This window comes from Cygnus olor, chromosome 5 (assembly GCF_009769625.2).
Source record: "Cygnus olor isolate bCygOlo1 chromosome 5, bCygOlo1.pri.v2, whole genome shotgun sequence".
Classification (NCBI taxonomy): Eukaryota; Metazoa; Chordata; class Aves; order Anseriformes; family Anatidae; genus Cygnus; species Cygnus olor.
The window spans coordinates 49,105,720-49,131,160 of NC_049173.1; the positions used below are offsets into that span (position 1 = coordinate 49,105,720).

The window sequence follows — 25,441 nt, forward strand, 5'->3', positions numbered from 1 at the left end:
TTTAAACTTAATGTCCTTTCCTGTGTGAAAGAAATCCCTGACCCTCATGTGCTTCTACAAAAACTTAAAAGCAGCATCTTGGGTTTCTATCTCTTATTTCTACAGTTTCAGAAACTGGACATGGAATTTCTACTGTGGTTTGACAGAGCCTCTGATAAATAGGAATTTCTGATGATAAACTAATTTTCTAAATGGTTTATTTAAGGGAAGGGGTGCTATTCTATACATTTTCTTAGGCTTTTTGAATATAATGCAATTGAAGTTATTTGTGGCTCTGTAGATCTAGCCTTAATGGAGGGAAAGTAAACTCTTTCCCAAAATTCACATCCTAAAGCCAGTTTGAGTGGTGTTAAAGAGAACTGTGTTAGCAAAACTGAAGTCTAACTTAACAATTGTAAGTAGTTTGTTCTGAGTGAAGTTTATCAGTTAGCTCTTGCTGCAATTATCATCCTTTAACTTTAGAAGTTAGGTTACTTTCCCCCCTACTCTTTTAATGTTCATAAAACCTACTCTTTTAATGTTCAAAAAATAATCAAATGGATGTAACTAGTTCAGTTCCAACTATGGTGTCCTATTTCTCCTTTGTATGAAATGTGCTCGAATACCTGATAATGGATCAAGATTACACCTGATTTTTTGGGGGATTGAGATAAATTTTACTAATAATCCATTACATGTGTATTAAATGAAAAAAATATATTTTTAAAGCTATTCAATTTTAGAATAAATTTTAGTAATGCATCTACCGTATAAAGTAAGTTTTCACAATTACATTTTAGTTAATTGTCAGGTTCAAATTTTCTGATGGCCTTAAACATACTTGTATATGTCTGCAGTTCTTTAACTCTCCATCTAAAACAAATTGGTCCATGGCTTATGTAAACACTTGAAAAATAAATTATTTAAATGTTTTATGTCCTTTTAAGAAAATATTTCATACCTATACCTTAAGGACTTGTTTTGCTCCACTTCTGTTGCACTGGTGGTTTTGTCTCAGTAACTGGGAATTGTTTCATAGCCTGTATTATTTTTAATTCAATAGTTTTATCATACTTTTGCTATACTTTAAAACTTAAAATATCCCAAAATACATCCCCTAGTATTAAACACATTTTCCTATCATGTTACCTGATTATTAAACTTCATTAATCAAAACTTTTTTTTTCTGGCTGTCCTAAAAGTTAAGAATAAATGTATCTACGCCCAGAGCCTGGCTCAGCTTTGGTATGGGAGGGTTAATGTTCCAGCTTTTAGGTTAGGGATAGTGGTGCTGTCAGTTTGCGAATGAATACAGTGTTTCTGCAATCTTACAAGGATTGAAAACAGGTCAGACTGATATTTTTTCACGTTGCAACTTGCAATGTTGTATGGAAAACCTTGAACCAGCTGTGGCTTTACTGCACAGCAGAGCTTTAAGGCTACGAGCTCCTTCAGGTTTATTGGGATTTCACAATTCATATAAATACAAATAGACAACTGTGCCCTCAAGCTTTGCCATTTTCACGTGCGTTGCGTTTTTATTTCGGACAAAGGAGGGGCGAGGGCTGGAGGCCTGAGGCCGGGGCCGCTTCCCGCTGAGGCGCTGAGGGAGGCGCGAGGCCGAGTCGCGCGCGCAGGCGCTCCTCAAGGCAGCCCCGGCGCCCGGGGTCCTTTGCCGCGCTGCGGCGCGCGTGACCTGGGCCGCGCGGCTCCCACGTGGTGCGGCGCGTGCGGCTGCCGTTGGTGCCTGGGGAGCGGCCGTTGGGCGACCGTTAGCGGCGGCCTGAGGGGCCGTTGGCGGCCGCCTGAGGGGCGGTGAGGGGCCGCCATGCAGCGCCGCAAGGTGGACAACCGCCTGCGGGTGCTGATCGAGAACGGCGTGGCCGAGCGGCAGCGGTCCCTCTTCGTGGTGGTCGGCGACCGCGGCAAAGACCAGGTGAGCCCCGCTCCGTGCCGGAGCCCTCCGCCAGGGCCGCGTGTTCGGGGCTCGCCCCAGCGGCGCGTCTTACTCTGGAAGGCAGGCGTTGCAAGTCGCAGGGAATAACGCGGACCGGGGTTGCGAGTGAGGGTGCGGTGTACGTTAGGTTACTGACTGCTGCGGAAACGCGAAAGTGCTGGAAATTATTTAGGAGAATTGGTTGTTAAACATCCGCCTGAGGAGCCTGTGAACGTTAAATAAAAGCAAGTAGAGACAAATTGGATTTATTTTTATTTTTTAATGAAGTAGAAAGACGTTTCATTGCCTGCCTAGCAGGAGCTTTCTATGTTCACCCGTACAGTTTTGCGGTGCCCTGTCGCAGTTCTCGCTCAAACCGTGCCTTACCCAGTGAGTTATCTTGCAGATGTCACCGCAGCGCAGCTTGGACTAGAGGTACCTGGTAGCAGTCCGCCACTAAACCCCGTTCTCTCCGTGTTTTTGTGCTTTGGCAGGTCGTTATACTTCACCATATGTTGTCTAAAGCAACTGTAAAGGCCAGACCCTCTGTCCTGTGGTGTTACAAAAAGGAGCTGGGCTTTAGCAGGTAAGATGCCCCTCATATCTCACGCTGCAGTAAGTGCTATAAGTGCTCTGTCTGAAGCAAAAGCTCTGTGGCTGGTCTGCTCAGTGTGGGTTGAGCGATTCGGTTGTCAGGAGAAATAAGATCTATTCTTGAAGGAACTACAGGAAGTTCAGTTTTCCAGAATTAGAATTTGGCTTCAGTAATACAGTTGTCATCAGCATAAGGTACTATGTAGGAGTCGGTACAGACTGGGCATTGGAATTACTTTAATTTGAAAAAGGGTTTAAGATTTTAATTCTTAGATTTGCATGTATCCTTACAGTCTGGGCACAAAGTCAGAAGGGAAGTGTTATATGAAACTACGTGATTACAACCAAATGGTTTCTTGCAAAAACAGCTGTTCTTGTGTGATTTTCACTGCTTTGGGCTAAAGGCACATGGGAACATGTCATGAATGCAGCATGTATGGTCCAAGATCCTTGGAGGCTGAGCTCTGAATTCCAATTAGACTTAGAAGAAGGATTTTGAGCAGTCTTTGCAAACCTCTTCCTAAGAAAACTTCTGTATAATTTTGTTTTCCAGCCACCGTAAGAAGAGAATGAGACAACTACAGAAGAGGATTAAAAGCGGAACCTTGAACATAAAAGATGATGATCCTTTTGAGTTATTTATAGCAGCCACAAATGTTCGCTACTGCTATTACAATGAAACTCATAAGATCCTTGGTAACACTTTTGGCATGTGTGTACTTCAGGTAAGGAATTAAACTTTTGACATAGCACTATTATCAGTTACTTTCAGTTTAAAAGCTGCAGGAATTCTGTTTGTTGCTCCTGTTATTTAATTTATGATGTTCTTTTGTATCTTTTACGAGTTTTGCAAGGGTGAGATAGCCTTGTTTGGCAGAATTTTAATGGGAAATTGGTTAACGCAAATATTAAGTTTGAATCAAACTTTGGGAAATTATGTTTTTAGATTTTCCATTCCTTTCAGCAGATGCTAGTTGCACTAGTGAATTCTAGGCAACTTTGGAGTTTTTATTTTTTTATTTCCTAGGATTTTGAAGCCTTGACTCCAAACCTGCTAGCTAGAACTGTTGAAACAGTAGAAGGGGGTGGAATTGTGGTAATTCTCCTCAGGACTATGAACTCGCTGAAGCAGCTCTATACAATGACCATGGTATGTTCAGTGTAATGTGTCTGTTCTACATAGGCAGGTTCGGCTGGTGACTTAAGGGGTTATTTTTTTCTTTCTTAATGGGCTGTGGTCTTCCTTCTGTCATTTTTCCAGCTTTCATTCGTTCATCGTTGATGGAGTCTTGTGGTCAGGCAGTTCTGCCAACCCATGTTCTGCCAACAAATGTAACTGTTCTTTTGTTTCGCAGTAATTTGAAAAAGTATTTATACTGTTGGTCCGTGCAACAAAGTTAAGTGACAAACATGTTTTGCTGTTTTGTGACTGAGTGCTAAGCAAGATCAGCTTCGCAGTTCCTGTGTATTTCTAAATATGATCTGTTCACCCTGAGTATACGTACCACTAAAGCAGGAACAATTTCTGTTAGTAACAATGCTAGCAGGGGAATTAAAGTAATGGACTTTTGTGTTAGTATGTCTAGGTTGTTTGAAGTGTACTATAACTGACAGAACTGACCTTTAAGTCTGGAAGAACATGTAAGACCATTGTGAAAAGTATTGGTGGGAAAGGTACATTTTAAACCAGTATTTGGAAAAAGTAGATGTCTCAGCAAACAAAATCGGGGAGAGAGGGCGTGGTCCACAAGATTGGAAAAGATGTTGGATTGTTCCATGAGTAATAATCTTGTACATGTCACTGTTACCACTGTTCCTTCTCCAGACTGACTTTTTCATTTTGTTTCAGGATGTGCACTCCCGATACAGAACAGAGGCGCACCAGGACGTGGTAGGACGGTTTAATGAAAGGTATGGTATTGTGAGTGTAAAGCATGTAGGCTGTGTGCCCAGTATAAGTTGTTGTTGGAGAAATTGTATACAAAATTTTGGCATGATGTTACAAGGGATGTGCAAAGGGGCCTTAATTTGTAAAGTATTCTGAGTCCTGTTCTTGAAATGCTCTGTAGCAACGTATGCTCCACATGACCAGAAATTCAGATACCTATGACGTTATTATGAAAGAGAAAACTGCTCACTGTGGGGTCTTCTCTGTGGTTTAGAAATTTCTTGTAAAGACCTTTTCTCTCCTTTTGCTGTACTGAATAAGCAGCTCTTGTTAAGTGAGCTATACCTAGCTCTAGCCATTGGAAAAATGCCAAATCTGTTCTTTAGCATGCAGGTGATGGTCATGTGGTGTTAGAAACTAGAAGGATGGATAAGCAGCCTAAACTGACCACATCTTTGGCGGTCTGCATTTGTCACAATTGCTGTGGATTCAAGTCTTATGCTTTTTTACAGCTACCTCTCGTTTAAATGCTGGGAGTCACTTTCTAGCTGTCTTAGGAGATTGTCTGAAATAAGTGGTCTTCATTGGAGGCATCCTCGTAGGTGGATGTCTGTTCTGCATAGGTCATCCTGATTCTATGATAAGAGGCACAGCCAGTTGTGTGAACTTGTCTTAGCCCAGCTGTAAGCAGCTGTCGCTCTAAATACCATGTTTGGGGTTAGAAACTAGGGTTAATTAACTACAAAAATGCAACAGTGTTGGTACTGCTTTTACTGATTTGCCCTTGCTTGACTCCTCAGGTTTATTCTGTCTCTGGCCTCGTGCAAGAACTGCATTGTGATTGATGATCAGCTGAATATCTTGCCCATCTCCAGTCATGTTGCAAATATCACGCCCGTTCCACCACGGTCACAGGTCAGTAGACTATGTCAGCTAATTTTCAGTGGTAGAAACTGATCTGAGTTGAACAGTGTTGAAGTTGAACAAGTGTTGAGTTGAACAAGATCTTAAAAAGAGGAACCTTTCTTTTCACCCTGATTGATATCAAATAATGGTCTTGCAGAGCAGATGAAGAACGTTTTGCAAAAAATACACCTCATATGGGTGAAGTATGGAAAGTTGTCTTTTCTTTCCTCCTCTTTTTTTTTTCTCAGCCTTTTTTTGTACTTGCCTGCATTTATTCATTTTGCTGCATTGCCGTTTAGCCTAGTGAGGTGGAGCTTAACTGCTGTGGTTGCTGTTTCAGAAGTGCTTAGAGAGATTATAAGCTGATGGACAGCTGGGAGGAGACAAATAAAAACACATTTCACATTCCCACTGGAGAGTGGAAAAACACTCTGGGAAAAAAGCCCCTTACAAGCTCAGGAGACACCTGGTACCTCAAAACTGTGGTACTTACTTCAGTTTCTGACTGAGTTATGCATGTCAAATATAAGAAGGCATTCACTGAATACAGGCCGGACGTACAGCTTGCACTGTTAAAATGCATCCCTTTATCACTTTCAGTTGTAGCTGAAAGTAAAGTGGCATGCAATTTAGACAGAAATATTTGAGCTTTTGAACTGATTTGTGTATCCAAGGAAATAACATCATTGATTCTGTCAGAGACGTTAAAAACATTTGAACGGAAGACTGATGTAAAAAACAACCTCTTAACGTTCTAACAACATTGGCAGCAGCACAAATGTTCATCTGTTGGATAGGCAGATGCTTTTGGTAATCAGTGACAACTGGGCAATTCAGAATCAATTTCTACTTAAAATAGAATTCTTTTGTGCCCAAGTTCATTGATTGGCTTTCAAAATCCTGACATTAGCTTGAAAACTGATCTGTTGCTACAGTAGTTTTTCCCTCTAAATTACAGTATGCACCCCATGTAACAGGAATAACGAGGATCATAACATTTTGGCTTACCCTGAAGACTGAAAAATTAATTACATTCTTTAGAAAACTTGTCCATGGCCTCTTCTTCCTAGCACTACCATTATCCAGTTACCATCTACAGAAAAATACTTGCCTTTTTTCTTCCAAACATGGGGAAGCCAGGATACCTCTTCTGTATTTCTCTTGAAAATGCATTAAAATCAGTGTTAAATGCCTGTCTGTCCATTTAAACTTATCTGTCTCTAGAGTGTTTATTCAACTTGTGGTAAGTTTTTCTTTCAAATATCTTTCCCTGTCTGATAAAAGATATCACAAGACATCACAAAGGTATAATTGTGCTGGGGTGTCCTTTACTAATCTTTTAAATATTGTGTTTATAGGAAGATAGCCTCCGGCCACAAGACTTGGAGCTGAAAGAGCTGAAGGAGAGCTTGCAGGATACACAACCTGTAGGAGTTTTGGTGGATGGCTGTAAAACCTTGGATCAGGTTGGTGTGTTGCTTAAACTGCAGATACTGTGCATTTGACAAGTCAATGTGGGTGCAGATGTTTGTCTCATTTTGCACGTAATCAAATCTGAGAGCATGAACATGGATGGGAGTTGTTTTAGGGAGAAAGATTCCTTGAAATTGGTTGGACAGGGTAGCACAAAGACAGTATCAGTGATTTCATTTATGAAGTTGAGAACAGTGGAAGGACTAGAATGGAGACAGGAAGCTGATCTGGAGAAGTCCACATTTAGTCTGTGATCGTCATAATCTATATTATGTTTTGTTGTGCCCTCATTCCTGTCTCTGACACTTTTCCTGCTGCCATTTGAGAATCACTGACTAGTGTAAATCAAGGCCCTATAGAAATTTCTTCAGAGTATCCACTGAGAAGTTGTAGGTTGGTGTGGAGGTTCCCAGACCTGTGCACTGCTTTAAAACCCTTTCATAGTAGGCCTTCTCATGGCCCAGATATGTTCGTCCTCCTCCTCTGGTAGCTCGCAAGGTGTGTACGTCTTCCTGTCTTGCTGAATATATTCTGGGGTCAGTGGCATGAAAATAGTAATTGAGCGTTCAGAAACTGAGCTGTACTGATTGTTGATCTGTGTTTTGACCTTACTAATTTCAAGAACTCACTGGGTCAAGATAACTACTTCTTTCACATTATTCATCTGGGATTTAATGTTCAGCTTTCCCACATTGTCTTTTTCTCCTTCTTCCTGTTCTAAGGAAAGACCACCTGGCATTAGTGGTAGGTCTAAGTAATGCTGAAAGCAGTTTAACCACAGCTGCTTTTTGTTTTCTACATTTTTCTGATCATCAGGCAAAAGCAGTTCTTAAATTTATTGAAGCCATTTCAGAGAAGACTCTGAGGAGCACTGTGGCATTAACAGCAGCCAGGGGACGTGGTAAATCTGCTGCTTTGGGACTGGCTATTGCTGGAGCAGTAGCTTTTGGGTGAGTAATGTCCCCCATCTCCAAGTTTCATTTGCATCCATGAGTTTTTAAAAAATGATGACCAGATTTGAATATATTTATCATTTCCAGACCTACATCCTTCCCTTTTGTTGTTCTTATATCTTTCACTTGCTACATAAACTGATACTCAAGTTTTTCTGTTTTATAGTAATCAGAACTCCTCAGTCTTTAAAAATCAATTACTCATACAAAAGTGAAACAAGTGTCTAAAGGAACCTGCTGTGTTTTGGTAATTAAGTAAAATCAACCTCACATATTAAAAATATATGCATATCCTTTCCGTGTATATGAAAAATCTCTTAGAAAAAAAGAGTTAAACTCTCGTTTTATTTTTTTATGCAGTTACTCCAATATCTTTGTCACATCTCCAAGTCCTGATAACCTTCACACTCTCTTTGAGTTCATATTTAAAGGCTTTGATGCACTGCAGTATCAGGTAAGGAGAGCAAACCATTTTACAATACTTTCACAGAGTTCCTGTTTAGGAGGGATTTTGAATCTCATCTCTGATTTAGATATATTAGCCACCAACTTTTTCCCCTACTAGTTTGTTCAATAATGCCCTGTGAAAGTGGCTCACAGTACACTTATATTTACTTCTGTATTTATAAGTCAGGAAAATTGGTTTCTTTATATGTGAAAATAGTTTTTAACAGGAATAAATAATTCCTCAGTTCTTCTGCTTCCGAAGATTTTGTTACACAATTTTTTAACTATAATCTGAAACATCAGGACACATGTAGCGAATTTATTTTGATGATAATGGTAAACAATGTTTTTCTTACATCTTGGCCTGTTCATACTGTTTAATAATGTTTTCTTTCAGGAACATCTAGACTATGAGATTATTCAGTCTTTAAATCCTGAGTTTAACAAGGCTGTTATCAGAGTGAACGTGTTCAAGGAGCACAGACAGACCATTCAGGTAACCAGCCTTGTTTGCACACTTGCCTTTCTGCTTTTTGTTTGTAATTGTTGACATTATTGATTGTTGTAGTTGTTTGCATTTAAAACATGTTAATTTTATGTAATATGTAACTATACTGATTGCTTTTGCTTTAAGGCAGACCCTCTTTTTGACTTGTGAGTTTCACAAAATATTTTAGTTCTTTCTGTGAATAACTTGTAGGTTACAAAGCCTCCATGGTTATTGTGTGTTCCTTCTTGAAACAAAAGGAAGGTGAAAGAAACAGTGAAGGAAGAGCATATGTTTCCAGTGATTAGGTTTCCTATATTTTTGTGGTCTATCCAAAAAAGTGTCTGTGGAAATGTTTAAAACAATATATGTTACCCAGCCCTTGTTAGAGAACATGAACCCTCTGCCATGGGTTCTCTTCTCTGTTCATGAAGATCAGGGAAAACAAACAGCTTTTCAGTGCTCCATCTCTGCCAGTTCTGGCCTTTCCCTACATCCCAGAGCTGTTGTTGACAGTGATGATATCCTCTCATTCCTTACAGTACATACACCCTGCTGATTCTGTGAAACTGGGTCAGGCTGAACTTGTTGTGATTGATGAAGCTGCTGCCATTCCTCTCCCCCTGGTGAAAAATCTGCTAGGCCCTTACCTGGTTTTCATGGCTTCTACAATCAATGGGTAAGGCTTGAGCAACAGCTGTCTACCTGCAGAAGCAGTTGTGCGAGTGCTCATGGACTACTTCTTACCTACGGTGCTTCTCTTTTTACTGCACACTATCGTAATCAGGTCATGCTTATAACCTGATCACATGGAACTGCTCTTCAGAATAACCAGGAGTAAGAGTCAGTCGGTGCTTTCCTTTTGGTTCCACTGCAGGTTCATTGAGCATACACACCTCTTCTGTTCTGCTGCAGGGAGCATGCAGATAAACATTCTGTAGTCTGTTAGGAGACAGGGAAGAGTGCCATCTTACTTCCAGTATGGTGAATGTAAGAAAGTGTCAGAGGAGGCTGCTCTGTCCTACACATGCAAGAACATCAAGAGACAGCAATTCTCAGAGATGTCTGGGACCATTACAGGCCTCAGAGTGGCACACAGCTCTGGATGGCAGCATAGTTCTGTGTTGGAGCTTCCCCATGGCTCAGGATTGCCTTTTGGTTATTTACTTCAGACTTTTGTCTTCTGCTTTTCAGGTATGAGGGTACTGGTCGATCACTGTCTCTGAAGCTTATTCAGCAGCTCCGGCAGCAGAGTGCACAAGCCCAAGTCTCCATGACAGCAGAGAACAAATCTACAGCTACAGCTAAACTCACCTCAGGTACTTGATTGCATTCGGGGCTGCAGTGTGCAACCCTGATCCGTGGTGCTGCTGCCTGACAAGTCCTGTGCATGTCCCATGTGTCCATGTGCTTTGCAGCTGTAGGAATGTAGTGGTATGGGAAAATGAAGGAACTCCTCTTGTAAGTTTTTTCCTCATAATTTTCAGATGTAAAAGCATTTAGAGGATAACAGCTATGCAAGTAATGATTGCTGTACCTTCCTCCTGATGTTATATGAAGAAAAAGGCTGTGAAGTCTCTGGTTAGAGCAGTTACTTCTCAAGTGTCTTCTGTTCTGTTCAGATTTGGTGTGTTTCTAATCTCTTGGGAACCGTACATAGGACACTGATCCTATTGGATTCTTTGCTAGCTGTAACTTCCGATATTAGAGGTTCTCTGAAATCTGTTTGCAGCTCGTACATTGCATGAAGTCTCCCTCCATGAGTCAATCAGATATGCCCCTGGTGACCCTGTTGAAAAGTGGCTAAATGATCTGCTGTGTTTGGACTGTCTCAACATCACCAGAATTATCTCTGGCTGCCCACTGCCTGAGACTTGTGACCTGTATCCTTACTCAAATGGTGTATTCTGATAAAATATATTGCTTTCAGGTGAAGGATGCTTTTTCAAATTGATTAGTAGTGGCTTCTCAGGCTATAACATGATTACCACAGTGCATGATCTTTTGACTAAAGTTTATTAAGAACACACTTCTGGAGCTGAGCTCTTACCACTGCCTGTAAGACTGGTGGCTTGTGTTACCATGACATTACCAATGCGTTTTATTGCAGAGACAATCCTAAAGATGGATTGAATGCAAGGAAATCTTGGTTTACAGATGAAATGTGAAAGATATGAGCACTACGCAGTCATTCTTACTTGTAGATAGAGCTGTAGACTATAAGAGCTTTAGCCAGCATGTAGCCTAAGGCTGCATGGAAAGTAACACCCCTAAACCAACAAGGAGTTCTTTTTTTTTTTTTTTTCCCCAGGGAAGTTGTTTCCTTAACCCTGTGTTTAGATATTATGTAAATAGAGACACACTTTTTTGTTACCACAGAGCATCAGAAGTTTTTCTACAGAGACTGATGGCCCTCTATGTGGCTTCACACTACAAGGTAAAGCTCGTGCTACTTCTATCAAAAGTCCAGCTTGGAATTTTGTGGAGGGAGCACTGCTTGTTGAGGGCAGTCTAACTGAATTGGCCTAATTAAGATTTTCTAGACAGCTTCAGGTGTTTTTTGTTGTATACAGATCTGTATTCTCCTGAGAAGATTTCTGCCTTAGCCTTAGCTGAGCACACTGCATTTACAGATATCTAGAATATTTTTGTCTTGGGAAATCCCGAAGACTACGTTCTAGATGAGCCTGCAAGTTTGTTGGGAATGGTATCAGTGATGAACCCTCTACTGTTCTCCTATTTACAATATTTCAGTAGCCTCAAATTAACCAAAAGAGTAGTATCATTGTATTATTGATAAAAGTAATAATTCATCTCAGAGTTTCAAGACCATGGATGACTAGTAAGTTTGGCTGGTGAAGTCATTAAATGGTGAAGTAATGAGTACTAAAAGTCTGACACTTCAAAAAATATTTTAGATCTGGTAGTCTAAGAGATAGGTAGCTATATAAAAATAGAAATTTCAGTTCTACACATAGGAGAGCAAGAGATTTCACTTGAACAAAATAGATTGACTGGTAGTACAACAGCCATGAGCTGTCCAGTGAGGAGCTTCATCCATCAGTATTGTACTGGTTCTAAGTCCCTTAGTAGCCCTAAATTGAGAAAAATGGAGGAATGTTTAAAAGTCAGCTACTAACACTATACAGGACTTTGAAGCTCTTCTCATGGAATAATACTTGAGCTTTCTGATGTGTATTTACCCTCCAGAACTCTCCCAATGACCTCCAGATGCTATCTGATGCACCTGCCCATCACCTTTTTTGCCTTTTGCCTCCTGTTCCACCTACCCAGAACTCATTACCAGAAGTACTCGCTGTTGTTCAGGTGAGAGAGCATCATATATCTATGAAGTGAACTCAATAATGAAGCAGTGGTACACTGTGAGACGGCATTGTACTGTCTATGACTAGATGGTATCTTCAGGCTGTGTTTTTATGTGCCACAGCAGCATATTAAGGCAGTTTTAATGAAAGAAAGTGGGAAAAAAAAAACACCACCTAATTGCTCTATAAGTATATTGTGAAGCTAATCCCTTTGTATAGACCTTCCAATCTCTAAAATATGTCTGTGCCGAGAAGCCTTCTGAGGAGCTGACTTACTGGCTAAATAAATGACTTTCTCCTCGCATTTCAACTTCCTGCCAAGGAGAGTTGATTCGCTTGTTCATTCTGCTTATTCTGTGTCTCCAGAATTCCTTTTATTTGCAACAGAACTGCAAAAATACAAATTCCTCAGAGGTGTAGAGATATTTCAGCCCTTGACTGTTAGATATCTGACTATATGCTTCCTTCCTTAAGAACACAGATTCTTAATTATCTGTGTTCAGTGCAACTAGTTAAGTCGACTATTTCTTAAATGAAAAAAAAAAGCTACGTTTACCTGTAAGTATTTGACTCTTAAAGAGAAATACTGGGAGGAACAAGGTTTTATGTTTGCTGCTGACAGACTACAGAAAACATATAGGGCACATTGTATGCTTTAATCTCTTCAGGCTTCTGTTGCACCATGCTGTAATGCCTGCTGTGCCAGATATACCTGGCAGGCTCACTGGTGTGCCTTTTGAGACTGCTTTTAGGGATAGAGCCTGTTGTTTGGCACATACACATTTGTTTATCATGTTGCAAAGTAGGGGTCAGGTGACATGTCAATACTGCATAGTCATCTCAGCAACTGAGGATAAATTTTAATTATGCTGTAGTGGAATGACTGTGGGATAAAGCACTTTGTCTCCATTCACGGTCTTCTGCCTTTTCTGGCAGGTGTGCATGGAAGGAGAGATTTCTCGCCAGTCTATCATGAACAGCCTTTCTAGGGGAAAGAAGGCTTCTGGTGATCTTATTCCCTGGACCATTTCAGAACAGGTGAATAATTTGGCTGTGTACTCACACCCAAGATGTCTTTCAACACTACTGCTTATTTCCAGGGCACCCTTCTGTGTACTTTTAAATTGACTCTTGTCTCTTACGCAGTTCCAAGACCCGGACTTTGGTGGCCTCTCTGGTGGGCGTGTTGTTCGTATTGCAGTTCATCCGGATTATCAGGGGGTAAAGTATTTGAAACCTATTGTAAGTAGTCAGTGGTACCACGAGAATGGCTGTACAGGCAGAGCAAAGTTCTACCTGGCCCCGTGTACAATCAAGATCCAGTGACACTTAACTGTGAGATTACCAAATGTTCACACTGGTGTTTGGTTTTGTCAGAGTGCCAGAGATAAGCAATGAGAATTATTATACTGTCCTGAGCTACTGACAGAGCTCTTGTTGTGCTTTTGGTCACTCAGCAGGGTCTGTAGTTTTCTTCCCCATGGAGTTCCTGTGTAGTAAACAAAATGCATTTTTGCAGTGGCTGAGTAATTTCTAAACTGATGATTGTTAATGGATTTTTAAGGGGAAGAAAATATTGTCCTGCTTTAAAAAATAGATACAATTTTTTGCTTATAGTGCATTGTTCATAATTCACAGATGGGCTATGGCAGCAGAGCTTTGAATTTACTGCAGATGTACTATGAAGGCCGATTCCCTTGTTTGGAAGAAAAAACAATTCAGAAGCCAAAAGAAATTGCAACTGTAAGCAGTGAGGTATGGAACTCAGTACATTTCTTGTATTTCCTGTTGTGCTAAGCTGTCTGCCTTCTCACTGTAAATCTCAATATTGATTTCTCTGTGTAAGGAGGAAATATTTGTATTTATTCTTTGTACAAAATATGAAATTTAATTTGCAAATTGCCATGAGGAATGTTACTAACCCACTTCCACTTTCTCTTTCAGACCGTTAGTTTATTGGAAGAGGTTGTGACGCCTCGGAAAGACTTGCCACCTTTACTTCTCAAACTAAGTGAGAGACAAGCTGAGAGTCTAGACTATCTAGGGGTATCTTATGGCCTAACACCAAGATTACTCAAGTAAGACCTTGTTCTGTTTACACCCAGTGCAAAAATATAACTATACAAATAATAGAATATCTGTAATTTGTAAATGATATGTAGATACAGGTGCAGATATTTTACCCCATAGACTTTCTCCTCTCTGCATGCTTCACTTGGTTTCTAAATCTGGGCAGCTCCAAGCCCTTTTCTCCTGCAAGACCTTGTCTTGTGCAGTAGAGCTGAACCTAAGCACTTAATGCATCCTTCAGGGTAGATTTTCCTCAAACTCCTTCTGAGGAAAAACCCATTCCCTTCTTGATTGTCTCTGTGACCCTTCCGAAGAGTTAATTAGCTTTAATTGATAAGTTTTTCTAGGCTAGAGAAGAACATCTCTAATGGAAGAAGTTAAATACTCCTTCTTGTGACCTGTAGAAACTTGAGCTGCTCCTAACTTCAAAGTTAGTTGTTTGTTTCCTGCCTGATGTAAACACTTGTCAGTAGCAACTGCATCTGCTTCTCATTTTTTTCCCACCAAGGAGGAAGTGAATTACTGCAGCAAAAAATCATTTATTAAATTTTTTTCACTTCTCTCTCCATTTCAAATTATAGTTTTATATTAGAACTTACAATTTTATAATAAATGGTAACTGTTTTTAAGTATTATGAGAATCTGTAAAATATCTAGGTTTTTCAGACTTTTTCAGTGTGGTAAGTTTGGGAGACAGTTTCAAAATAATGCAGAATTGTTTCTGTTGCTAGCCTAACAGCAAAGCAGTCGTTTATCACCTAAAACTTTGCTTCCTTGCTGGCCTATCCTTGTTTGCAGGGGACCATCTCACAAAAGATGAGATTGAGTCCAGCAGAAGTAAGACCCAAGGAGGCCAGTTTGTGACTTACCCAATAAGAGCTACGTTAGACAGCTGTGTGTGATTTGGCATTTCAGACACAGAGACTGCAGCCTGTTTTATTCCATGGCAAGCATGCTGCAAAATTCATGCCAAAATGTGATGGTGAATTGTGGAAAAAGTCTTAATCTCTGCAAATTATAAAGCAAATGGTTCAGATGTCTTTATTGAACAATCTCTCTCAGGGCAGAGGATGAGAATAAAGTGTTTGAGTACTATTTTTAAAATTATTTGACTGTTAGGTTTGGTGGGATAGATAAGGAAGAATAGTGGGGTAAGGAGAGGCTGGGATGCACATATAGGGCTTCCTGCTAAAATCTGCATCATCCTGCACAGCTGATGGGTAGTCATCCTGTGGCCTGCAGAGGTGGGTTGCCAGTGACAGTTGCTGTGGGGCTTGGCTTCTTTCTTTTGTCTGGGATGCCATATGTTTTGTCTCAGCAGGTCTTTTTATTACTAGTCCTCCTTTTCCTGGGCAAAATGAACTGTAGTATCAGTTCACAACTAAGATGCAAGAAGGAAAAGGAGGATGGAAAGGGATGTTAGTAGGATTTTGCAGGTCAGATTGGGATTCTCTCTGGTCCACCAGTGATTGTGTGAAACCTGGAATTTGCCAGGGAAAGTCAGCATTCATTGAAGTCTGAAGTAAACTGTAAATCCTTCAGACCTTCCCCAGGGTATTCTTTAGGGGTCTGTGGTATTTGTGATCAAAACCAGTTTGCATTTTTTTAAACAAGATCCTGGAAACATGCTGAATTCAAGAGTTCTTGTGTCTTATCAGTTAGTCTTTGAAAGTTCATTCATTTTCTGTTGTCACAGTCGTCATTTTTTCACTCCTCAAAGGTAGAATCTCAACCAGGTTGATTGCTCTTGGGACTTTCTGTCAGTGTTAAATTTTATTAGCTTCTGGGGTAGTGTCTACCTTTCAACAGTTGTTCTGGTACAGTAGATAGATTTTATTTAACCACAAGTATTACTACAAAATCAACAGCTCCATAATTCTCAGTGTACTTTCTCTTATCCTTTTCCCTAGGTTTTGGAAACGTGCTGGATTTGTGCCAGTTTATCTAAGGCAAACACCAGTAAGTAGCATACTGTTTCTGAATGAAATCTAGCCCTATTGAAATCACTGGGGATCTTTCCATTAGCTTCTGTGAGATGTGATTTGGGCAAAAAAGTTTTCTGAGACTGCATTTGGGGTTTGTTTTGTATTCATTTTTGTTCGTTGGTCTAATAGTTAAGTAAGGGTTTCAAGTTTTAGGGTTGTGAATGTAGTCTTCTGAGTAGTTTGCACTTAAAAATTATAACAAAGGTGAATCTGTTCAATGTTGTTATTGTGGTTATTGGTAAAATATGCAGTTGGCCCTTGAACTGACTGCCATTGCTTTCCCTAGGTGTTTACCAAAAAAAGCACTAGCTGTTACAGTACTGTTGGAGAGAATAATTTGTCCCTTGTCATCCCACTTTCCTTTTGTTTTTCTGGCTCTTGAGCTATAACTGTGATTTGTGACACTGGTGAATAGTGGTTATCTCAAGAAGCCAAAATCTCTCACCACTGGGATTTACCAAATTATAGAAGTTCATCAGCTTTATATTTGGTGGTGGTGATCAGTAGCAGTTGATACATGAGTTGTTGATTTAGAAGACCCCTGCCTAATTCAGTTTAGCATAGAGTATACACAGTTCATGGAGATGATGGGAAATGTATCTTTGTTATTAGAATGACCTGACTGGTGAGCATTCATGCATCATGCTGAAGATGCTGAATGAAGAGGACTCTGAACAGGAGCCTTGGCTTACAGCCTTCTGGAAAGGTAACTGAGCTAATACTAGAAAAATATTCTGGAATATTTATTCTAGAGGTCCACAGGAGTCATTTGTTTTCTCATCTTGTCCTGTAGATTTTAGGAGGCGCTTCCTTTCTCTGCTTTCCTACCAGTTCAGCACGTTCTCTCCTTCGTTGGCATTGAATATTCTACAGAACAAAAATATCAAACAGCAGTCACAACCCCGTGAGTACCCTGGCTCACATATTCATTTAGAATGCAATTTGAAGTCTTTGTGTAGGTTTATCAGAGTTCTCAAGCACATGCATGGTATGATGTCTCTTGTGAGGTGCCATGAATTGTTCTTGGTGTTTTGTTTCCATCATCCAAAAAAAAATGCTTGTATTTTTGAGTAAAAACTAACAGGACATTTTCTGCCAACTAAAAACAGGTAGTGGTTTGGGGTGGTGGTGATTTTTTTTTCTGTGCTTTTTTTATTTCAGTCGGAGATTTAAGTACTCCAAAATTAGAGGGCTCCTGACTGTAGCAGCTAAAGGCATGACAAAACAAAATCCAGTGAATGAATAAAGAAGTCTACTAAATCCAGTATGGAGTTAGAAGGGAAGCCTTGAGAATCAAAGGTCAATAGGCAGAGCAGCTAATTTAGGATCTTAGGGAGAATGTTGTCATCAGAAATTTGGAAATTCGAATTAGATGTCTTTATAAGAGAGAAGCTTTAGTTAACTGTGTGTTCTTTGGGATTAGTGCAGCATTTGCTAGGGTGAACACACAGGTACTATAACAAAAAGGGCCAGATAAGGCAACTCTAACAGTCCCTCGTGGCTTAAAAGTCCTCTTTAAAAGCAAATTTATGTTTTCTCAGTAAGCCTAACAGAGGGTAGTCCTCTTGAGAGAACTTGGTAACCTGCATTTTGTGGGTTTTTAGTATCTGTCTTGGTGAAAGAGGTTTGGTTGGTGCTACAAAGAGAGTTTTTATCAGCAAAACCAGTGTAATACATTGAAAGTCTGAGCAAACTGATTCTCAGCCCTCACTGTTTTTAGTCTCTCTGGCATGTTTGAGTTGATAAGCCGATCTGTTTTGACAGTTGCAATGTTCTTCATATGGTTATATTTCTGTCTGAAAAGACTTGGAATAACCAAGCCAGCCCTAATAGCAGTGTTATACTTAGTGAGTTGAATTCTGAAGTGTGTTGGAAAGTGAACTTAAGGGATAGCAGTTGGCCTTCAGTCAATGATGTGAAAAAGGAGTTTGTTAAATAATGAGATCCTGGAGAGCTGTGAAGAACAGTCTTGACAGTGATGTCTCTTTATCATTCAGCCATCAGCCGTGTTGAATTAGAATCTGTTTTCATCCCATATGACTTGAAGAGATTAGAGATGTATTCTCGCAACATGGTGGACTATCATCTCATCATGGATATGGTACCTACCATTGCCAGGATGTTTTTTCTCAACCAGTTGGGTGATCTCTCTCTCTCAGCTGCACAGTCGGTATGTATCACTGTGAGAGCAAGCCATGCTTCATCTCTCTTTGTACTTTTCTACTGTCTCCTAATTTTGGACTAGTTTCCTATTTCTTGTCATCTTTAAAAAGAAACCTTTGCTTCAGATGATTTATTCCTCTGTGGTCCTCTTCATCATTTCTCCTGCTTGTGTTCTAACTTTAGTGTTTGCTTTGAATAAAATCTGCAGAGATCATACTGTTGCATGTTCAGTGAAGTACTCTGTGTGTTTATAATATTGTGTGAACTATGGCTTAAAAACACCTCAAAATCCTTTGGTTCTTCAGCTGTACCTCAGGAGAGAGGTATTCATTTGTACTAAGTAAGGAATGCTGCTAGCTGACTACAGAGTAACTTAGGGGTGTTCAGTGCATCTGAGCAAAGCTTGAGCCCATACCAGAGGAGCCTTGTATTAGCTGAGTAGAGCAAGGACTTGGTAAAATGTCAGGGGCATAGAGGATACTATTTATATAAGTGTTTGCTCTAAAAGCCTCTCTAACTGAAATGTCATTTCTGCAGGCCCTTCTTTTAGGGATTGGTCTACAACATAAATCTCTGGATCAACTGGAAAAGGAGGTAGAACTGCCCAGCAGTCAGTTGATGGGCCTCTTCAACAGAATCATCCGCAAAGTAGTCCAGGTAATTGCATCATGATAAGCTTTGTCTTGGTTGTATCAGACTAAAGTGTAATTCTAGTACTGAGCCTGGTGCTAGTAGAAAGCTGAATTGGAATTATGTATCTTTAACATGTCCACAAAAATTGACTGTAAACTTAGTTTGTAAGAAGGGAAAATCCTAGTGGAAAAAGCAGGTATTTATGGCATTGATTTATATTGTGTTTTCCCAAATACGAGTGCTTATGTTACATTTCTAAACGTTGAAATGTCCCAAACCAAAATGCTGAACATACAGCCAGAGATGCCAGCTGAACTTGAGACATTTGTTTATGATGGTTCACTGTATTGGTAGCATCTCAGCCTATGTTTGCTTGTTTTTTTTTTTTAAATCAACCAAACAAAAAAACTTTCTCTGATGTCATTTAGAGGTGGACGTAAGTCCAGTGAAATTACTGGAAAGTTTTGGGTCTATTTTTTCCCCTGGTGTCTGCAGTAAAGTGAGTAGCGTGATGAGTTTTTAAGGAGAAAGGCAGACATAAAAGTTGCAAGCTGCTTGCAATTGCTTGTGCAGCCTAGTGCCTCTAGTTCTCAAGGAACAGAATATGTTACTGAAGTTTCTGTGGTGTGGCATAAGATGTTCATTGGAGAGATGCTATGCTCTGCGTAACACTCATCTAATTATCTTGCAGACAGTTATATACAAGAAAATAATATGCAGCTTTTAGCTACAAACGTTCATCAAATCAGTGTATTGATATAGAATGTTGCTAATTGTGAGTTCTCTCCATTTATGCAAGTGACATTGTGTGCTGTTCTTATTTTTATACTTTTGATGAAAGCTATGTGTAATTCTGCCTTCAGGAAGAAGCTTTGAGCTTTTTATTTTAGTATGATGGAATGTATGCATCAGAAATAAACTGTCTGAAAATATTTGCAAGGTTACAAGAGTTTCATGGGGACAACCAGCATTTTTTACTTATTTTTAAGCACAATCGTAGAAGAAATACTGAGTCTTACATGTGTTGGCTTATTTCATTTTCAGTTGTTCAACACTGTCCAGGAAAAGGCTGTGGAGGAACAGATGGTAGCAACAAAGGATATTGTAATGGAACCAACAATTAAATCTTTAAATGATGATTTGGTAATTATGAACTTTCTTCTTAATACGTATATAAGCACTCTTCATGGAACTCCCTTGAGTGTAGAAGCCTTGTAATCTAAATTTTCTTGGATTAGAGGTCTGTGTCACCTCTGTCGCTATGTGATAGTTATAAAACCAGCTTTTGCCATTACATTCTTAGTCATGCTTTGTTAATCTGCCATACGGATTTTCACAGAACCCACAAAGATTTTGGAGTTATGCATTACAACTATATGTATACCGATTACATAAAAATGCAGTTATAGAAAAGATAAAAGCTTTGTAGGATCATCTAGTATTTGTTTTTTCTCTTTAGTGGGGAAATGAGTTTTGCTTGTATTACATGATTACTGTTGCACTCAGAACTTTATGCATCTGTTGTGCTGTCCTTTTTTTTAGGAAGAAGCCGCAAAGGAATTCCAAGAAAAACACAAGCAAGAAGTGGGGAAGCTAAAAGAAATGGACCTTACACAGTAAGAATTCATCTGTATGAGTCTCAAATCCAATTTTCCTCTGGTATCTATTTGAATGCTGGGTCACCAGCACTAGTACATCTTGCTGAGCCTTGTGCACAAGGCTGTAGTCACAATATGATGATGTCACACCATCAATAAGTGAGAAATAGCAGTGTGTATCTTCAATGGTGGCCATGTGGGATAAGCATATACTGCTACTCTAATGGAAACTTTAGATATTATGTGCCTGATAGCCAGTGATTGTCTTGATCTGCTCTGTTAGCAGTTCCTTTGTTTCATACTCACACCATTCTTTCCAGGAGGAGTTAAATTCAGTAACAGAACTTATCTGTTCAGTGTCATTTACCTGCTTAACTCAATACATGAATTATTTTCCTGAAAAGTGTGTCACAGGCATGAATTTTACTTTTTGCCAAGCATGAGGTTACCGATGTCTCTTTTTCTACTGGTATTTTGAACAAAAAGCAAAAGATTGTGAATTAGCAGACCACACCTGATCAACAGTGAGATCTGTCTGTGGAACTGTAGAACTGAATTATTAAAGTTGGGGCTGGTTCATCATTACGGTACTGCACACAGGAGATGTGGAAATGCCAATTCAGTTCTCAGTACCTCTGGCATGGTCTTGAGCACTTTATTTTACTTCTGTTTTCCTTTGTCTTTTATTTAAATGGTAAATTACTCCTACTGTGGCAGGAACTCTTGCTATGTATCTATAGGGCAGTCTTGATCCTGGCTGTGTATGGTATGTATGTTACACGTGTAACTTCTATAGTTCTGTAATTTGGAGTAATGAAAAAAAGCTGCCTGGCTTTGGACTGTTTATAATTTGACAGTTTATTGTGCTTCTAGGAATGGTCATTAGTTTCCTCAAACCAGGATACATGGGTCCTGTTGTCTGCTGTCCAGCTTTTCTGTATTCAGATGTCTTCAACTCAACTAAAAATTAGTACCTGGCTAATGTTAGTATTCTCTTCTTTAATAAGAAAGAAAAAGAAACCACACACACAAAATCCCCCAAAACCAACATAAAAGAACAAATGAGAGCTTCCTTTACTAACTGCAGTATGCACAGATGCTTTTAGCTGTTATAGGCTGGACAGTTTGTAGGATACTGAACTGCCAAACCAGCAACTTCCTTGAAATGTCAGCAGATGTCTCTCTTTCTGGGCCAACAGGAGTTAAACATGCCACTCTAATCCTCTTCCTTTTCTCTCTCATCTGTTAGATCTGAGAAAAGGAATCTTTGGTCCTCTCATTTGAGGGTAGGACAAAAATGGATGTGATTTGAAGTGACTTGTAAGTCAATCACACTAGGAAAACAAGATAACTAGAACTTTTAAAGAATTTTAATTCTAATTACTAGATTTGATAGTATAACATACTTGTTTGTCATTTTGGACCATGCTCCTTCATCCAGAAACAGATTCATGTTCTTCTCTATAAGGAAAGGGCCAAAAATCTATTTTGAACACTTTTTAATACAGGTTATATAAAGCTAACAGAACAGACAGAGCTGTTTGATATGTCTTTGTCTAGTGTTGTTTCGCCTTGTATGAAGGAAGGCTAATCTATTCTGAATCTCTAAGAACTTGAGATAGAGAAAAACAACTTAGTTTTGCTACATGACTGCTTTGCCTAGTTAAATTTGTGTTATTTTCAGGGTACTTGAACATAATGACAGGAAGCACAGCACATGAGTTTAGTTGAATAGCAATTGCTGTTCTAGTTTCTCTTTCCAAAAGAAACCTGCAGGTCTTCAGTTTTTCCTGGATGGATGCAGAAAAACTACAATTCAAGCTTACTGCTGGCTAAGAGCAGCTGCTAATTTACCTTTCTGTTATAAGCCATTGGTTTTTGCAGCCTCTTCCTTTACTACCACAATCATCCTTCTCCTTTGTAGGGGAGGAAGGAAAGAAAACAAGAAAGCAAACAACCTTTTAAAAACAAAATCTATATAGTGAATATAGTTCTGATTGTGTTTGTCGGTCTTATAGCTGTAATGTTTGAAAGCTTATGTTTTAAGAAATCTAGCGGGCAGAGAAGTATACACCACTGCTATGGAAACTAACACCTTTGTGGCTTATTTTTTGCATTTATAAAAGATATACTCTGTTAAGCATTCTGCTTTTCTGATGAGAGGCTTTCATAGAACAGTTTTGTGATGTTTACAATAGTGGCTCCTGAGAGAGCTTCATCTGCTATTGACCAGCTTTGGATGAAGACAATTGTTGGTTGCTATCGACCTAGTTCAGATTGAGTCTGCTGATAAAGTCGTGACGAACTGTTGTATCTCTTTGCCAGTCTAGTTTTGTATGTATTTCCAACTACTGGTTTTGTTGGGTGCTAATGCAGTAGCTTTGTTTGAAGTGTACTGTGTATCTGACAATATAATCACTTTTTTTTCCTGCTTTGAGCTGGCAGTTTTACTTGAATTTTCCTTTACCTTTTTCACTTAGATATATTATCCGGGGGGACGATGAAGAATGGAATGAGGTGCTGAGTAAAGCAGGACAGAACGCTTCTATCGTCAGTGTGAAAAGGTTAGGGAAGTTGAAATACTCTACAGTGGTCTCTCTTGTCCTGCTAGCTTTACTGCATTTTTTCCCCAAAAGGGTGAAGCCGAAGATAAAATGAATAATGTCCTTGGTAGATTCACGATTTTCCTGGAGAAATCAGGGCGTGAGCATTCCTCTCATGGAGAGTGCTTCTGTGGCTTGTGTGTTGTTGCTCTAGATTAGAGTCCTGTCTGCTTATAACTCAATTGCTTATAGCAACTCTTTCTATTGGCACGGTTAAGTCTTGATCTTGGCCACACAAATTGGTGCTATTTCTCCCTCGGGTCACTTTTAAAGAACGAACTCATTCCACATTACTGTCCTGTTGCCTTGGGGGCTAGCACTGGATGGAAGCCTATGATATTCCCATTGGAGAAAATGGGAATTCAATTAAGGAGAATTCTTTCAAATTTGAGTTTAAGTCTGCAAAATGTTGAGTGTGCCTTTCTGCAGTTCCTTCCTTTTCATCCATCTTATTTCTTTTACCTTGCCCAGCATGGAGTGTTTCCTCACCTCTTCCTTGGGAATTTATAGTTGGGACTTGGCCTGCTTGCTTTTTGCTCCTTCCCTTGGTGTCTGAAAGCTGAAGTAATTATGTGATGTTTTTTGCATCTCTTTTCTAGCTTTTGTGTATTCATGTTCTTTTCATGAATGCTGGAAGCTGAGAGTTTCTAGAAGCCTTACAGAAATGAGAGAGTTTCATCAGTGCTTATAAAGATTGAAGCTTTGTCACGTTTGCTGTAGTCAGAATCTAATGCAGGAAAAAAGATTGTGTACTTAAATTTACAACTGTCAGTGATATTTTTTCTAGTTACTCTAACTTCCAGATGCCTTATATGAATTGCCTTTAGGAAACGTTACTTACAGTCTTGAAAAGCAACAAAGTGTAGCTAAAAATCAAGATCTCTTACAGGATTCAAATCAGGCTAAAGAATCTCAAGACAGTGGGAAATCTAGGTCATACTCTTATTCATGCTTTCTCTAGCATTCTAAACGACCCAAGAAATTGGAAATATTTTCTCTCAATCACTTTCTCTGGGAGGCCTTGAAGCAAACATTTCTACATAGACCCTTTCTGCTTTTTACAGCAAGAATTTTGCAGCTGGATGGGCTTCCAAGTGTATTTTAAACAGATATTTTGTTCCTGTTTCCCAGTGAGAAGAAAAGAAAATTAGAAGCAGCAAGAGGACCCAAGCAACAGAAGAAATTTAAGAAGACTAAAGATATAAAGCAGAAGTGGAAGAAATGACTTAAAGACAATCAGTGAACTTGAATTAACAAGTGACTGGTCTGTACTCAAGAAGTACTATACTCCTTTCAAATCAGAAGACTTTTTTTTTGGGGGAGGGGGGGGGGGGGTGGGGAATGGGACAGGGGGTGAGAGCTGGGGAAAAGGAAAAGCCTTAGAGGCACTTTAAAAATGTTTGTATTAAGGGAAGTGCAGTGATACTGCCAGGAGACAGTCTGTGGAGATTTTTTATGAAGTGTGATTGCAGAGCTTGAGTGAGGCAGTCTGCAACACACTGGGATCTTATGAGGGTGCCTTAGCAACTACAAAGTTTTCATTCAGACAGGAGAGATCAGTCTGTAAACTTCCTTGCTTCATAGCGGTTGGTGTCTTTATTAAAAAAAGAGTGGGCAAATGATAGAAATGCATTAGCCTTTGGTATGTGACTACATTTTAGCATTGCAGTACATCTTGATATATTCAGCTACTGATTCAGTAGTACTACCATTCCTTTGTAGCTCGAGGGGATTTTCAGTGTGGGCAACAGCTCACTTTTTTTCATTTGGAGCTGATTATCCAGCGAGCTCTAACCATGTTGTCAATGATACAGTCCTTGCTCACGAGAATTCAGGGTATACAATGAACACTTCTATTTTGGAAGGCGGTGTATAGTTCCTACTTACTGTGCTGCTCAAGCAGCTGTAATAAAAGGCTCTTTTGCATTCACACTTGCTTACAAGGTCTCAGCATTTCCATAGCTCAATAATTTACATTTCCTGGTTCTCAAGCAGGATAGAATGATTAACAGGTGCTGGAAGAGTGGCTCTGGCTGTTGTGTCTCCCTTGTTATCTGCTCACCTAGACCTACTGCTTGACTTTATTGGAAAGCTTTGTGTAAAGGTCACCAGGAAATCAGCACTATCATACTACACCTGGTCCTAATGATCTGCTTTTCCAGCTTAGGGCCAGTCAAGCAGGTAAGCTTCAACTCTGCTCTTTGATGGTTCCTGCTTGGCAGTAAAAACGTATGAGTCTGGAGTTAGGACTTTCTGGGACTGCAGTGCTCTAGTTTTGGTGGCTCTCAGACTCCAGAGGCGTCAAAACCATGGCAAACTCTGACACGGAACCATTCCTGCCCCAAACCATACTGCCCTGGTGCATTAGCTTGATGTTCCAGCATAAAGATTTGGAAAAGA

At 39.7% G+C, this 25,441-nt stretch overlaps 1 protein-coding gene across 1 annotated transcript; it reads left to right on the forward strand.

The window, feature by feature from the left end:
- The first annotated feature begins 1,616 nt into the window (after positions 1-1,616).
- Positions 1,617-24,971, forward strand: NAT10 (N-acetyltransferase 10). The gene is made up of 28 exons (XM_040560372.1): positions 1,617-1,915; positions 2,410-2,501; positions 3,063-3,234; positions 3,537-3,659; positions 4,359-4,420; positions 5,198-5,312; positions 6,662-6,769; positions 7,593-7,726; positions 8,090-8,183; positions 8,574-8,672; positions 9,206-9,342; positions 9,858-9,982; positions 10,396-10,546; positions 11,004-11,100; positions 11,874-11,990; positions 12,926-13,027; positions 13,136-13,210; positions 13,628-13,744; positions 13,934-14,067; positions 15,970-16,018; positions 16,657-16,750; positions 16,838-16,948; positions 18,042-18,214; positions 18,745-18,864; positions 19,885-19,983; positions 20,383-20,456; positions 22,919-23,002; positions 24,173-24,971. The coding sequence occupies exons 1-28, from the start codon at positions 1,808-1,810 to the stop codon at positions 24,264-24,266; spliced, it is 3,060 nt and encodes a 1,019-aa protein (XP_040416306.1). The 5' UTR covers positions 1,617-1,807; the 3' UTR covers positions 24,267-24,971.
- Positions 24,972-25,441: the final 470 nt, after the last annotated feature.